Below are 16840 nucleotides of genomic sequence, written 5' to 3' on the forward strand. Positions count from 1 at the left end.
GGGTGGAGGGTGGGAAGGGGGCCCGAGCTTTAATGACACATCCTCACGGATGCTTAACACCTCCTCTGGCCGAGTCCTCCCTCCAGGCCGAACACACGCCTACCACACTTTCCCTAGGAGTGAGAAGGCTGTTTGGCGATCCAGGCACTGGACCCTCGTTCTGTGAAAGTTGGGCCCTCTGGATGTGTTTCCCGTTGTACAAATTGGGACGCTTTGTTCCTCAAGGGCCTGAGGTGGGACAGAGGCAGGTGGTGGGGGAAAAAGACAGTGCACGGTGCACACAGGAAGGAATGCACGGCAGCCTGAGTCATTACCCAGCAGCGATCTGGGGATGACCCGGGACCCTGTTGCCTGCTGAAGTGAACTGCCCCGTGGCACAGGGGGTCCTCAAGCTCTGTTCCTTTATCAAGTACCTAGTTAATCACATAGCTTAATTTGCATACTGGTAGCATCGGAAGTGTTCAGGGTCTGTTACCTGTAGGGAACGGGTAGGCGTTGAAGGCCGCTTGGCATGTGGGAGAGGCTGGGCCAGGTCAACATGCTGGAAACATCACCATCTGTTTACTCCCTGTGCTTTTCTCCGGTACCGTCCCAATGGTGTTTCCTGGCTTCAAGAGAGACGAAAAATGACAGAAAGATCACGAAATGCAAAAGAGGGTGTTGTTAGTACCTTCTTTAGAACTTTAATACCAACCAGCCTGAGCTGGGAGACAGGACGTTATGTAGTTTCTTAGAGATTTGAACTGATTCATATAAAATTTCCAGCGTGGCATCTCCAAGTTAAGATGATCAGCTATATGGCAACCCCTAGGTTTTAACTTTATTTTTGTGACAACTGTAAAACCACCCACAGTGGCAGAGTAGTGTCCCCAGGGCTGTTAGTTAGTTCTCAGCTGGAATCCAGAAGGAGGGTGGCTCAGTCGGTGAAGCATCAGGCTCTTATTTTCCGCCTAGGTCATGATCTCATGGTTCATGGGTTCGAGCCCCGAGTCAGGCTCCACACTGTTAACACAGAGATTGGGATTGTCTCTCTCCCTGTCTCTCTCTGCCATTACTCTGCTATCTCTCTCTCTCTCTCTCTCTCAAAATGAATAAATACACTTAAAACCAATTTGTAGAATCTGGAAGGACTTCCATTTCTCAACTTAGTGGGACCCTTGGACAAAGCAGTAGAAAGGTAGGCGTGCTGGATGACAGCCAGGCCTGTCATTCGAGACGAGGGAAGACTGAGAAACTGTCCCAGGTTGGAGGACACGGTCCCTAAATAGGATCCTGGTGCAGACACAGGGAGTTAATGGGAAAACTGGAGAAACCAAAATAAAGTTCATCCTTGTAATTACTGTTGTGCCCGTGTAGATATCTTAGTTTTAATGTTTTGTTTATTTTGAAAGACAGCAAGCATGAGTGGGGGAGGGACAGAGAGAGAGGGACAGCGAGAGAATCCCAAGCAGGCTCCGCGCTGTCAGCACAGAGCCCGATGCAGGGCTTGATCCCGTGAACCCTGAGATCACGACCTGAGCCAAAATCAAGAGCCGCCCGGGCGCCCCTATAAATCTCTTCGTTTTTGTTTTTTTTTTTTAATTTTTTTTTTTCAACGTTTATTTATTTTTGGGACAGAGAGAGACAGAGCATGAACGGGGGAGGGGCAGAGAGAGAGGGAGACACAGAATCGGAAACAGGCTCCAGGCTCCGAGCCATCAGCCCAGAGCCCGACGTGGGGCTCGAACTCACGGACCGCGAGATCGTGACCTGGCTGAAGTCGGACGCTTAACCGACTGCGCCACCCAGGCGCCCCTCTTAGTTTTGATAAAAGTGCCATGATGGTGTAAGGTGTTAGCTGTCGGGGAAATTGAGTAAAAAGCAAACAGGAATCCCCTGTACACGTTTGCGGCTCTTTTGTCTGTGGGAAATTCTTTCAGAATGAGAAGTTCAGAACTGCATTACAGAACAACCAAAATCGCAGCGTATTTAGGATTCTGAGTCCAAGGAGAAGGCGTTGCGCCTGTGGTACGTCGAGAGGAAAATGTGCGGTATTTGAGCAAAGATTCACGGCAGGAAAACGGGCAGATCTTAGAAAGGATCTGGGCTCTAAAGAACTTGGAAGCTTTAGACTTTGCTAAAAGGTTGTACACCGAGTGCTGCTCGTGGAAGACGCGGGGAAGAAGCGCACGCGCTCACCTCCTGGTGATGCCCCCACACCCCGATGCAAGCGCCCCGCTTCTGTTCCCCTCCGAGTGCCACGCGACCATGTCACGCCCCTCCTGACACACAGCCAGTCCTGGTGGCTCTAGCATCCCGAGCGTGGATGTCAATCAGAGCTCCCGATGAGAAGATAGTAAATGTTGTCTAACGCATTAGACCTCATCATGGGGACCTCAAGTCAGGTGTCAGAACAGTGGGGCAAAATAAAAAACAAACCACTTTTGTCCTATTAGGGATGGTTTCCATCCCACGTGTCTTCTAGACATGGATAAGTAGCAAAATACGAATTCCGGAATGCATCTCGAAGACCCAAACACGTCAGCCGTACGCAGTCGGGTAGTTCTAATTTTTCTGTTTCTCATCGGCACCGGACAAAGCCGAGTGCCGTGATTCCTGTTCTGCACCTGTTGTCTGGAAACCTGAGAAAGCCCTTGCCTGTCACTCGCTCTGGGCTCTCCCTGCACCTCCCTGCTGCCTCTCAGGGCTCTCCCTCCCTGCACAGAGAAACCTTCACCTCCTCCCCCTGCCACGCTGCATTTCAAATCGTTCTTTGAAACGTCTGTTTCTCGCGTGAATCTGTGAGCATATCGAGTGTAGGACTGTGCCCTCGCCCCTTTCTTTTCCCAATATGTAATACTGTACTTGTTCACGTTGGCATTCCAGAATTAAGTCTCTCTAGTTCTATCATGGTCTAAATAGTTTCCTTTAGGTCCAGCCAAGGGTAGGTCATACATAAAGTAAAGTAACACCCTTCTGAGTGTTGACGTGGCAGGTTCAACCATCCACCTGTTGCGTTAAGCACTTTCACTTTATTGGGAACCACCGGGGACTTAGGGGTTATGAGCCAGAAACCAAAGTAATTTATGTAGGATTCATCTATTTACTTAACCCATGGTTTTGAGTCTGTGTGTGTGTGTGTGTGTGTGTGTGTGTGTGTGTAATTAAGAGCAGTTACATGTTCCAGAATTAGAAACTGTGATTTTCATAAATTTTATTTATGATCCCCTTCTTACAGGAGAGTATAGATCCCAAAGATTTCTTTCCCCTTACTGGTTTTGTTTTTTCCTGTTTCTATTTCCACTAAAAGGGGCTGGCGGCTGGTCTCCACGCGTGTCCGATAAATACCAGTGGCTGCAGATTGACCTCGGAGAGAGAATGGAGGTCACAGCTGTGGCCACCCAGGGAGGATACGGGAGCTCCGACTGGGTGACCAGCTACGTCCTTATGTTCAGCGATGGCGGGAGGAACTGGAAGCTGTATCGGCGAGAAGAAAGCATCTCGGTATGTTCCTTCCCTGCGAGTGGGTCTGTCAGAGCATGAATTATGCCAATTACTGCCTGTTGCTGCAAATCTGTTGGATCAAGTGTAGAATGGAGCCTCCTAAATTACTCGAAAAGTGTTTCCAAGTGACTGTAAGACACATGTGGCATTTTAAAATGTGCTGCCCATGTATAATTTATGAAATAAGTAAAAGTAAAACAATTTTGTAAAATGTAGTGAAATATTGAAAACGTCTTCCCATGATTCCTTAACATAGTGTGAAATCTAAGGAATAAAGCCACATATACAACCTGCTATAGTTTTTGTTCCAGAACCCAGCGGCTGGTGTTGCCTTGGTGTTGTTCAATTAAGTAAATTCATTCTTCTGTGTCCTCCGATTAAGTGAGATTTCTGGAAAACCCCAAACGTTTAAAAATAGGTGTAATGGAGAGTCTCCCTATGGACGGCATGTTGGGGGACACAAATCCGGCTCCAACAGGAAATTGTGTACTTGGGTGGCCCCTTGTAATTCATGGGAGCTAGATCTCTGGGATTCGTTGGAATCGTGATTATTTTGCATCCGTGACATAGTTTCGACCTCTGATTACATATCGTGTTTCTTTTGGAAGAATTAAATTTTGCCTGCCTTTTAAAAAAATACTTAAATATTCATTTTAAGAGAGAGTGTGTGTGCATGCATGAGTGGAGAGGGAGGGAGGGAGGGAGGGAGGGAGAGAGAGAGAGAGAGAGAGAGAGAGTGAGTGAGTTTCAAGCAGGCTCTGTGCTGTCAGTGCAGAGCCCATTCTGGGGCTCAGTTTCACAAACTGTGAGATCATGACCTGAGCCGAGATCAAGAGTCGGATGCTCAGCTGACCGAGCCAGCCAGGTGCCCCTTGCCTGACTTTTTGACTATGAAACTATGTGAAATTTATTATCTAATTAGCATTTGTGTTTTTTTTTAACGTTTATTTTTGAGACAGAGAGAGATAGAGCATGAACGGGGGAGGGTCAGAGAGAGAGGGAGACACAGAATCCGAAATGGGCTCCAGGCTCTCAGCGGTCAGCACAGAGCCTGATGTGGGGCTCGAACTCACGGACCGCGGGATCGCGACCTGAGCCGAAGTCGGACGCTTAACTGACTGAGCCACCCAGGCGCCCCAGCATTTGTGTTTTTAAATCACAGTCTGCCCTGAATGAGAAGCTCTGTGTGCACAGTGTTTGCACTTGGCTGGTGGGGCGGCTGATGGGGGGTGTGTGGCCTGTGGGAGATGTGTCAGGTGGAGAAGGACTTACTCTTTTCTTGTTACTAAAAATGCAGTTTAGATGCTTGCCAGGGGTTAGGGGAACAGAGGAATGGAGAGTCAGCGTGGAGTGGGGACAGAGTTTCAGTTGAGAAGATGAAAAGTTCTGGAGATGCATGGTGGGAACGGATGCACAACAGTGCGAATGTTAATGCCAGAGAAATGCACACTTAAAAGTGGTCAAAGTGGTAAATTTTATATCGTGACTATATACCCACAATAAAAAATATACAGCTTAGTTTCCATTTAATTTAGGCTAAGGATATTATGTAACTTTTTAAAAAAATATATCTTTCAAATGTTTATTTTGAAAAAAAATTTTGACGTTTATTCACTTTTTTGAGAGAGAGAGAGAGAGAGAGAGAGAGAGAGACAGAGTGTGGTCAAGGAAGGGGCAGAGAGAGGGAGACACAGAATCTGAAGCAGGCTCCAGGCTCTGAGCTGTCAGCACAGAGCCCAGTGTGGGGCTCGAACCAATGAACTGTGAGATCATGACCTGAGCTGAAGTCAGCCATTTAACCAACCGAGCCACCCAGGTGCCCCTCTAATGTTTATTTTTGAGAGAGAGCAAGAGCTAGTGCGTGTGCAAGCAGGGGAGGGGCGGCGAGAGAGGGAGACAGAGGATCCAAAGGAGGCTTCAGGCTGTCGGTGCACAGAGCCCGACTTGGGGCTCCACGCGGGGCTGGAACCCACGAACTGTGAGATCATGACCTGAGCCAAAGTCGGACGCTCAACTGACTGAGCCACCCAGGCGCCCCGAACTGGTCAGGTGTCTTAACAGGAGGTAAAACAGACTAGGAGAGGATTTGGGGTTTCAGGGCTGGCTGACTTCCCAAACCAGCAGTTGCCAAGTGTGTGATCAGAAGTAGATATTGAGGTGGAGTTAATTCTTAGAACAGCAGGTCCAAAGCAGGGTTAAGATAAACATTAATTAAGAATGAGTGACAGTTAGGGGCGCCCGGGTTGGCTCTGTCGGTTGAGCATCTGACTTGTTTTCAGCTCAGGTCATGATCCCAGGGTTGTGGGATTGAGCCCTGTGTCGGGGTCTGTGCTGAGGGTGGAAGTCTGCTTAGGATTCTCTCTCCCTCTCTCTCTGTCTCTCCCTCTCCCTCTCTCTGTCCCTCCCTCTGCCCTCATCCCCACTTCTCTCTCTTAGAAAAAAGAAGAACAAGTAACAGTTAAAGCTTAACGAAGCATCTACTTATATAGAGAACTTTTATTCAAAATTAAGTCTTGGTTTTGGAAATCAGGTAACTGATAGTGCATGCTTAGTTTTTATTTCAAGTTTTTATTTTATTTTATTTTTTTTTTTAATTTTTTTTTTCAACATTTATTTATTTTTGGGACAGAGAGAGACAGAGCATGAACAGGGGAGGGGCAGAGAGAGAGGGAGACACAGAATCGGAAACAGGCTCCAGGCTCTGAGCCATCAGCCCAGAGCCTGACGCGGGGCTCCAACTCACGGACCGTGAGATCGTGACCTGGCTGAAGTCGGACGCTTAACCGACTGCGCCACCCAGGCGCCCCTATTTCAAGTTTTTAAAGTTTATTTATTTTGAGAGAGAGAGAGAGAAAGAGAGAGCACGCACGGGAGGGGCAGAGAGAGAGAGAGAGAGAGAGAGAATGAGAATACCAAGCAGGCTCCACACTGTTAGCACAGAACCTGATACAGGGCTCCAACTCCCGAACGTGAGGTCAAGACCTGAGCGGAAATCAAGAGTTGGGCGCGTAACCGACTGAGCCACCCCGGCGCCGCTGATGTCAAATTTTTATTTACATTCTAGTTAGTTAACATATACGCTAAAACTGGTTTCAGGTGTAGAGTTTCGTGCACGCCTGTTCTTAGTCGCGCTAACAACGGCTCATGTTTTTTACCCCCATCCCACTCTGATACATGGCTGAGAAATTGTGACCGTTCCTGTGTTTCGGCTCAGCAGCTCGGGGGCAACCATCTCCAAGCGTCACCATCTGGCACTTTGCTTCGAGGAGCCCAGGGGAGGTGGGGGCAGGGATAGTGGCCTTACCGATCGGCGACCACGCAGGGGAGCGCCCCCCGGTCCTGCGCCCATCACACAGTAAGGACTGGCGTGGTGGCCTACCTCCCCGTCCTGGGGAGCTAAAGACCCGCCTTCCTCCTCTGCATCCCCAGAACTTCACGGTGCCTGGCCCCCAGCAGAAAGCTGGGACGCGTTCGCTAGATGCGTGCGTGCTTGCGTGGGGTCTCCCTTCCGGCAGGAAGTCGCTCTTGAGTGACTGCTGTGCTCGAAAGCCCTTGGTCTCAGCGCAGGGGTCTCTGACGCTCCACTGCAAAGACTTCTCCTGCGTCTTGATCTCTGTCAGGAAAGGTGGCTCATCCTTGCCGCCTTTTGGTCCGTCACCGCGGCTTAAGTGGATTCGTTTCCTGCTCCGGGCCCGCCTCTCTATACAGTTGACTCTGACAGCGGGACGCCCCACGGGGCGATCATTACGAGATTATATGTACAGTTTCTGGAAAAAGATGAGGCCGACTTGGCTGCTCTCTGGCCCTCTCACTTAGAGGCAGCGGCTCTTAATGACAACGGAGGCTCGACCCCTCCATCAGGGTGTGGTTTTCATTACGGATCGCTGACCTTAATTGGAGAGTGAATGTGAGAGTCTAAACAAAATTCCCTTGAAAGGTTTACACTCTTCATTAGCGACACTTTGCCGTTTTCTTGGTTTTGTGCTGCCAGGGTAAGAAGTTACCGTGCCCTTCGCGGCCCGATGCAAGGCAGAGCTGTGACGTCACGGTTTCTGCAGGTCTGAAGTTGGGGTGTAACCGGCTGGGTCCTCTGTGTAGGGGGTGGGAAGGGCTGGAGAGATCCCAATGACCCCCCTCAGGTTGTGCAACTCACTGGGGGGGGGGGGGACTCACAGGACCAGTGTGTAGTCCTAAAACTGATGTTGAGAGGACACAAAGCAAAATCAGGAGAGAAGGAAGGTGCTTGGGGCGCAGCCCGTGGCAAACCAGTCATAAGCCCCCACGAGTCCTGTCCACGTGGACACCCGTAGAACATGCTTCATTCCTCCTCAAGAAAGTTCTGGCAATCTGCGTGAGGTGTTGCAACCGTGGAAACTCACTAGACACTCAACAGCCGGGGTATTTTTTGGGGGGCTGGTCGCATAGGCACCCTCTGCCTTGTGAGACCCCCTACAAGGACGACGGTGTTGAGTATAAACTATACCGTTTGCACAAACGTTAGGCACAGTGAGCCGCTCTCATCATTAGGGTCTTGGGAACGGGCCAGCCTTGTGGTTCGAACCGGTCCAGGTGATTTGAGAGTCCAGCCACACTGTAAGGACGGGGTTCGGTGGTCTCTGTCTTGGCTGTACCCGAGAGCCTTCCCTGCCCCTCGCCTTCCCTGGGTTCGCTTCTGGCATTTATTTCCCTGTACCGAAGGGCGGGTTCAGAAGTCTGTGGACGCGCCGTGACTTGCCTGGCTCTGCCGAGGGGCCGTCGGGGAACGCGTGTCTCTGGTCGTCGGAAGAGCCCATGCCACCAGCCGGCTCCATCTGCCCCGCACTGGGGACCAAAGCCCCTGGATGGTGGGTGGAGCCATGTAAGGACCTAGTGGCCACCCTCATGGGACGGCCGTGTTATCAAATTTCCTGTCCTTCGTCTCTCTCTCCTTGAGCCTTGTCTTTCTTATATCTCTCTCTGCTTTTCTCTCCTTATCCTCACATCTTTCTTCTCCTGTCCTCTCCTTCTCTACAAGAGAGAGGGCCCAGATGACTCTAGGCCCCACATCTCCACCTGTGGTGCACAGACCATCGGAATCACCTGGGATCTCGATAGAAAATGGAATCTCAGGGGGGCTGGATCTGGTGTACTAAATCCGAATCTGCGTTTAAAGAAGATTCTCAGGGGATCCCAGAAGTGCTGACTGAGATGACCAAGGACATCTGTACATGCCTGGCTCACAGGGGGTCATGCCCCTGCTGGAGGACGCAGGTGTCCCACGCGGTGTCAGCCTGATCAGGCGATCCTCCCTGCAGGAACCTCGCTCTGTTGTCCTGTGGCTGGAGAACACCCTCTTTCTCCCCAGCTGTCACCAACCTCGTGGGACACAAGCCCAGAGTGTCTTCTCGTTGCTTTTATTGACGAATAACAACCAGGTGCTTAAAGTGAGTTCCGTCTTTGAGAACTATGTTATTTCTTGAATCTGTACATTTTGCATTAATTAGGACTTCATTCTTTCCGTTTTGAACTCCTCAGAACTCAAATTCAACGATTAGATCCCATGGGAACTCAAGACTGGGTTGTTAACTCTGAATGCATTGACAACTTACAATTCAAGTGTATGTTTCTTCCCTATGCAGGACGTTTGTGTGCAAAAGGAATTCTTCTAAGAACAGACTGGTAAACTGTATTTGAAAAAAAAAAATAAAAGAAATTATTTGATATAGACATAGGATCTAGTATAACTAATTCTATTGAATAGATTGCTTTTTCCTTGAAAAAATGTGTATCAGTAGGTCCACAGCTGAAGATAAAATCGAAACAGCCAACCATTTGAAACTTTAGTCTACTTTCGGTAATTTATAACCTAAGCCAAGTAGAAAAATGTAGACTAATTAGTGAGGCTAATTAATATCGTATTGAAAGACACGACAACCTTACAGTGCTCTACAAGAGCGACAGAGGTGACCCCAAGGATTTAGGGTAGGAGAAATGACAGGGAAATATTGGAAGCAAGACAGATGGCATAAGGGGGTGTTCATTATATCTGCAGTGGTTTATCTGTTGGGGGGAAGGAGCTTAGGTACAGGTAACAAAATATTCACCCTGTTAAGTCCGGATCACAGGTACATGTGTGTATGGGTATGTTTGACATATTGCATAAAAAAAAAAATAAATAAAATAAAGAACCGTGACTGCTTGGTATAAAAAGAAAGATCATGTGACCCATATGTGATTTCAGAATAGAGAGGGATAAGAACCACGTCAAATTATCGTAGGAACGACTTGAATCAGAAATAAGGAAGAGTGTTTCGTGTGCAGGGAGGTAATCACTGTGCTATATGGGAAGCTTTGTTGGGAGCGGAAGTGGAAATTCACCTGATCGAGGCTCATATTAATTCAGTCATGTAAATACGTGTTGGTTTATCTCAGGTCTAGGTTAATACGTTTATCGTGGAGTTCATGACTCCACAAGTCCAAGCCTCACATCACACGGGATGTTGCAGAAAGGGTCTGCAGGTCTGCAGGGTCCGACGTGAGGCCCCGGCCAACCACAGCCGTGCCCACCACTGCCAAGTTCGGCTCTGAGACCGATTGGCTTTCAGCAGAAGGAACAGGAGTAACGTTTTGGTGATCACCTCCATCCTCAGCCGTGTGGGGGACGTGGCTGTCTCCTTCTTAACCAGCCACCTCCTCACGTTCAGCATATTGGCCACCACGGCAGTGACTTTGTACAGACCGTACTTTGCTGATTGCGCTTACCACTGTGGGCCACAATCGGATTTCCTATGCGTGGCTCCCCCTCCTGGGCGCTGAGAGCCATTCGGTCAGGGATTGATCTCCCCAGAGGCCCAGGCGTATTATGGTGTCTCAGTAAAGGGCTGTTGGATTGAATTAAGGAAAAGTTGCTGTTCTCAACAGACCTCCGCCAGATGGGTAGTCAACGCATCTCGAAGCCTTAGCCAACCATGTGATGCTGCTTCCGCAGCAGGAGGCTTTTGGTGCCACATCTGAGTGTAAGAAGTTGAACATTGCTTCCCCACGAGGTTGTACGAGGATGATGTCCTGTTGAACCTAAGGTGGTCCCGTCTGCCTTTAACTGCGGGGGTCAGTGACAAGATAAATGCTGGATTCGATCTGCGGAAAACTCTCCGAGCCGCTGGAAAGGTTGAGGCAGAGAAGCGAATGAGCCTTCTGAGCTCGAAGCGCAAAGAAACCAAGGGCTCCCCAGAGGCGGGGTGTCCTGTAACAACTGCTTTTTGTCCGAGCTCCCTGCTCTCTGTGCAGAATATCCTTCCTTCTCTGTCACTGACAACCTTCCGCAACCGGAAAAGCTTCACTGTGTACGGAAATTGCTTAGACGCTCCCTTCTTTTTCATTTCTCACATATTCCTCTCTTCGACTGTATTTACCCATCTCGTGCCTATTTCACATCAGTTCTGGAGTCAGGGACTAAGGCTTGTTTATCTCTGTATCCTTTGTACCTACTTCACCGCTTGGTACAAGTAACGTTTGGGCTTATTAGAATTGCCACACGTTATCACCTTGGGAGGGAGGGAAGTGGAATCTTAAATATGTAACAAGACGAATAGGAAATCCGGAGACATGTTACAAGTTGCACCTTTACTCTGAATATAACCAAGCGGTTGTGTGTAGCAACCCGTGGAAATTAGGATAGACTTTATGAAAAAGGCGCATTGTAGACCGTAATGTGAATGGAGTACGGCAGAGTCATGGGGGAGATAGCTTGAAAAGTAGGGTTATTTATTCATTGAAAGAGCGCAAAAGTGCTCCGTTTTTGTCTTACGCAAGAAAGGCGCATGGCGGAAAAATGAAATTCTTAGCAGAAAAGCTTCTCCAGCAGCGCGATCATTGAAAGGAAATGGTGCTGAGCCACGTCCCCGGGGGCGGGGGGGGGGGGGGGAGGGGAAGCAAGGGAGTTCAGGGAGCATTTCCATCAGGATCTCCTGTTGCAACTCGGGCAGCTCAGCTTCGGAGGATGTACTAACGTTTGGTCTCCTTTGCAATGGCAGTCAACTCTACACATCCTGCAGCTTGCACACATGCTGTAGTTACACAGATGCGGAAGCATGGTGTGCACTTTGGTCTCTCTGTGGAGGATTTCCTGGGCCTGCCATTTTGGCATCAAAGATTCAAAAGTGGCTTCGTGCCAGACGGGGTCTCAAAACTCTGAGATGACGAGAATTTCTGATTGGCAATCCTCATACTTTCCGAGCAGAAGATCGGGGCGTCAGTTGAGAAGCTGGATGTCCTCCAAATATATTTAAAGGCCTCAGACTGAGGGAAACAGCGGGGTAGACCAGGGGTCTGCAGACTCTTTCCGTAAAGGGACAGGTGGCAAATATTTTCAGCGCTGTAGACGGTACAGTCGCTGTCGTGGCCACTGAACTCTCCTGTTGTGTGACAACAGCCCCAGGCGTTAGGTAAATGAACAGGTGTGGCTGTGTTCTCATAAAACTTTATTTACACAAATACGCAAGCAGCTGCCTTTGACCCTGGCCTCCAGGTTGCTCGATCCCTGGTGTAGTTCATTTTCTGTCTGTTGAAGGTGTGAGGTAGGGATATGGCTTCATTTATTTTTTTCAAATGGCTACCTCGTTATTCCAGTATCATTTATTGCACAGCATTAAGTAGGAAATAGTATTGACACTGATGTAAAAGAGGTGCCTGTTCACCAATCGGAAATAGCTCAGTGCTTTGCAACATTTCTGTGATGAGGAATCACATGGGTGATGAGGATTCCTATGGGTGAGTTGTCTTCACCAACGGGTTGGATTACTCTCCTAGAAAGTAGTCTTTCCCCTTATTTTTTGATCGTCTCTGGATACAGCCCTAGACCTCTACTTTTGCCTTATTTCAGAGCTTAGTCCCAGAGAGAATCAATTTGGGGTTTCCCTTGCTTTTGAGGCTATAGAGGGCTTTTAAAAAACGTTTATTCCACATGACCTTAAAAGGTAAATGTGTGAAGCCCTTTCTAAGTCTCCATCCTCACATTCTCAAGTTATCAAGTACATTCAGGTAGAGAAGGAAGTCATAGAAGGAGCACAAAAATTAGAACTGGAGGTAAATTATCATTATATGCTCTTTGAGAACATAAGGAAATCTCCTGAGGAAAAAAATTTAAAAAAAATAACTCCGCGATGTACCTCCTTACGAAAGTAATTTCCAAAATTAATTAACTTCTCTTTATACCTACAAGTAATTAGCTAACAGATAAAGGAACCGTGGACCTCATTTATAATAGAATCACAGGCAATAAAATTGATAAGAAATGCTCCAAAAAGCATCGAAAGCATCACTAAGAGGCGTAAAAGAAAAGTGGGGTTAATCCCTGTCCTATCAAGACTTGATAGTGTAATCATGATGTATACTCATCTTCAACTAACCCTGAAATCAAAGGAGGTTTTTCTAAATTTCATCTTAAAATGTTTGTATGCAGGACGAGCCACAGCAATTGGTAATGAGAATAGTATTAAAGGTAATTATGCCCGGTAAGCTAGGAAAATGCTTTATAAAGCTTAAATCTAGCTGTTTGAAGCTACTTAATAGGAATGCTGTTTATATTAGCATATTAATGCAAAAATTAGTGAAAAAACATAGGGTTCATTAATAAATATACTTATAGAATTAGCACGAAATAAAGGTGGCATTTCACATTAATGATAACAAATGGATTATTCAATTGACGATACTGGGACAACTTGCTAGCCACCTGGAAAACATAAAGCTGTATCCCTGCCTTAATTACCTAAAGTAGATACAATTTCAAAGAAATCAGCCACAGAGAAAGGATGAAACGCAATTAGAAAATGTGTTGTACTAATTATTGGAGGGAGCATGCTAAGTGAGATGGAAACCCAGATGCTACAAAAGAAAAGGGTGATAAATTCGATTAATTTAAAAACGATGTGCAAAAACAAAATGCTATCAGAAGACGACAAACATACATTGGGGGAAATTTAAATATATATGACAAAGAACACATTTTCTTAATTTATTTAATTTTTTAAATTTTATTTTGAGAGAGAGGGAGAGACAGAATCGGAAGCAGGCTCCAGGCTCCGAGCTGTCAGCACAGAGCCTGACGTGGGGCTCGAACCCACAAACCGTGAGATCGTGACCTGAGCTGAAACCGAGAGTCAGACTCTTAACCGACTGAGCTTCCCGGGCACCCCCAAGTTTTCTTAATTTATAAAACATTCTTAAAAATAAATGGGCAAGATTTTAAAAATCCCGTACATAAAAATGGGTAAAGATATAAATAGACAGTAAACAGAATGAAACAGAGAGGCTTATGCGTGCATGAAAAGGTATTCGCTCTCACAAACCCTTGCAGGGGATTTCCATAAAATTACAGTGTTTAAAGCTCCTGTTATTCAGACCTCTGAAGGTGATGGTCCAAAAAGAGAGGTACTTTTAAGTCTCTTCAATACACGGTCCACACCAAGAAGAAACTTGACTTCTGGGGATGAATGCCGCAGAGACAGGTTAGGTGCACGGAAAGGTCCTGTGACACCAGTGCTCACGTCCTAACGGTCTCCACCCAGGTCTCCACTGGTCACTGAGCCCATAGATGAATTACGATACTTCTGTTTTATGGAATAATCTAATACTGCATAGAATGCGTTCCTTTGAAAAGAGTGAGGTAAATCTATTTATTGATAATGAGTCAAGGAAACATTATTATTTTTAAACTTTTTATTTATTTTTGAGAGAGAGAGAGACCAAGCACAAGTGGGGGAGGGCCCGAGAGAGAGGAAGACACAGAATCGGAAGCAGGCTCCAGGCTCCGAGCTGTCAGCACGGAGCCCGACGCGGGGCTCGAACTCACAGACCCTGAGATCATGACCTGAGCCGAAGTCGGATGCTCAACCGACTGAGCCACCCAGGCGCCCCTGAAAACATTATTTTAAAGCAGGGTGCTCCAGGGGCACTGAGCCTGGGTGGCTCAGTCGGTTGAGCATCCGACTTCGGCTCAGGTCATGATCTAGCAGTTCCTGGGTTCGAGCCCCACGTTGGGCTCTGTGCTGACCGCTTGCTCGGAGCCTGGAACCTGTTTCCGATTCTGTGTCACTCTCTCTCTCTCTCTGTCCCTCCCCCACTCGCACTCTGTTGCTATCTCTCAAAAATAAATAAAATGTTAAAAATATATATAAAAAAAAAATAAAGCAAGGTGCTCCTATTTAAAGTCCCCAAGCTGAACACTCACTCCAGGGCTGGAGGCTAAAAATACACAATAATTGTTACTTTTAAACCACGTGCACGTATTGCTGTACAATTCGATACTAGGCGTTGAAACAACTTAAAAAAAGAAAGAAAATCCCAAGTAGAGTTTTCTTTTTGTATTGTGGTCAAAAGCACAGAACATTAAATTCACCACTTCAGCCATTTTTAGGTATACGGTTCAGTGGGGCGTGGTAGGTTCGTATTGTGCGACACCCCTCCAGAAGTATTCCATCTGGCAGGATGGAAGGTCTGAACCCGGGGAACACAAATTTCCTTTCCCTCCTCTCCCCCCAGCCCTTGGCCACCAGCTTTTTACTCTCTGTTTCTATGATTTTGCTATCTGATTCTACGTTTCTAGATCCTTCAGATAAGCGGGATCATACGGTGTCTGGCCTTGGGCGACTGGCTTATTTCACGTAGCGTGATGTCCTTGCGAGTCCTCCAACGTATAGCATGTGACAGGATTTCCTTCTTTTTGAGGAATTTTTCTTAGTGTTTCTTACTTATTTTGAGAGAGAGAGGAGAAAAACGAGCGAGCAGGGGAAGGGCAGGGAGAGAGGGAGAGACAGAATCCCAAGCAGGCTCTGCACTGTTAGCACAGAGCCCGATGCGGGGCTTGAGCCCGTGAACGGTGAGATCGTGACCCGAGCCTGAATCAAAAGTCAGACACTTAACTGACTGAGCCACCCAGGTGCCTCTCCTTTTTAAAGGCTGCATAATATTCCATCGTATTGGTACACTGTATTTCATCGATCGCTATGGTCTGAATGTTTGTGTCCCATTAACATTCATCTGCTGTAACCCGACCCCCTCCCCCAAAGTATTGATGGTATTAATAGGTGGGACCTTCTGGAGGTACTTAGGTCATGTGGGCGGAACCCTCTTGAAAGGGACAGCATCTCCTAAAAGAGGCTCAGAGAAATCCCCGCCCTCTTCCATTTGGTGAGGACGGAAAGCGTGCAGCCCAGAAAAGGGCTCTCACCCGACCATGCGGGCATGCCGGTCTCAGACTTCCGGCCCCCAGGACTGTGAGCAGTTAAATTTCTGTTGTTCATAAGGCATGCAGTCTGGGGTATTCTGTTATCCGTTCTAAGATACCAATTCATCCATCAATGGCTACTTGAGTTTCTATTGTGAAGAATGCTGCAGTGATCGTGGGTGTGCCCATATCTCTGGGATATCCTGGTTTGAATTTTTTGGGGGGGACATAACCCAGGAGTGTAACTGCTGGATATGATCATTCTATTTTAAGTTTGTGAGGACCCTCCCAGCTGGTTTCCACAGTGGTTGCACCAGGTTGCATTTCCACAAGCGGTGCACCAGGTTCTTATTTCTCTGCACCCTCATCTGAACAGCGTGTTTATTCGGTTCTCTCACCCTTGAGATTTGTAAGGAGAGGCAATCCCTCATGGCCCCCGAGCGGCCCTCCATGTCCTTGCTGGGTAACGCAAGTCCCTGGCTGTGCTTTAACGCAGGCCATTCTCTGGGTGTCTTTGTCCGGGCCCCTTTGCATCTCTGGCTTCCGAACTGGTGTCATTTCCCAGATACTTTTCTGGATGACCGTGATTTACATGATGCCCAGTCTCTCCCTGCTGGGACTTGGAATGCCTTCAGTCACGGACTTTCCTCTTTCACGGCACTTTTATGCTGGCTTTTCTCGCCATAATTTCTCGCATAAATTATGTCAAGTCTAAGATCTATATGCTAATGGATACAAGGCATATCATTCATACTGTCTTTACATTAAAATAAAAAAAAATAAAAATATGTTGAGCACTTATTTGAGATTATCAGCTGAAAAGACGATTGAGGCTCGAGTGTCCTCCACGTAAAAAGAATCTTAGGTCCTCCTCACTGTGACTGTCTTCCTGATACAGGCTTTTTGATGGTACAGATCGGAACAAATACTATTCCAATTTAAGGGAAACTTTTTTAGGTGACTCTTCTCGCATTTAAAAGGACGAGCTGCCTCTGGGATTACGGTACAGAAGTTTGTGTGCCTGGAGACGAGCTCATCCGTCTGCCATGTATCTGTCTGCCAGGTGAGTGCCACACCTGGAAGATACGGCCACCAGCCAGTCATATCCCGGTCACCCTGTGCTGTGCTCGGAGCACTCTGTTTATTTCCTTC

General features: G+C 47.4%; 1 protein-coding gene across 1 annotated transcript in view; it reads left to right on the forward strand.

The window, feature by feature from the left end:
• Positions 1–16840, forward strand: part of LOC122475351 (contactin-associated protein-like 3) — a 193350-nt gene that overhangs the window by 42703 nt on the left and 133807 nt on the right. The window contains exon 3 of the mRNA XM_043567261.1: positions 3290–3483. Within this exon, the coding sequence (XP_043423196.1) occupies positions 3290–3483 (194 nt within the window). The remainder of the gene's footprint in view (positions 1–3289; positions 3484–16840) is intronic.

Source organism: Prionailurus bengalensis, chromosome D4 (assembly GCF_016509475.1).
Source record: "Prionailurus bengalensis isolate Pbe53 chromosome D4, Fcat_Pben_1.1_paternal_pri, whole genome shotgun sequence".
NCBI classification, from domain to species: Eukaryota; Metazoa; Chordata; class Mammalia; order Carnivora; family Felidae; genus Prionailurus; species Prionailurus bengalensis.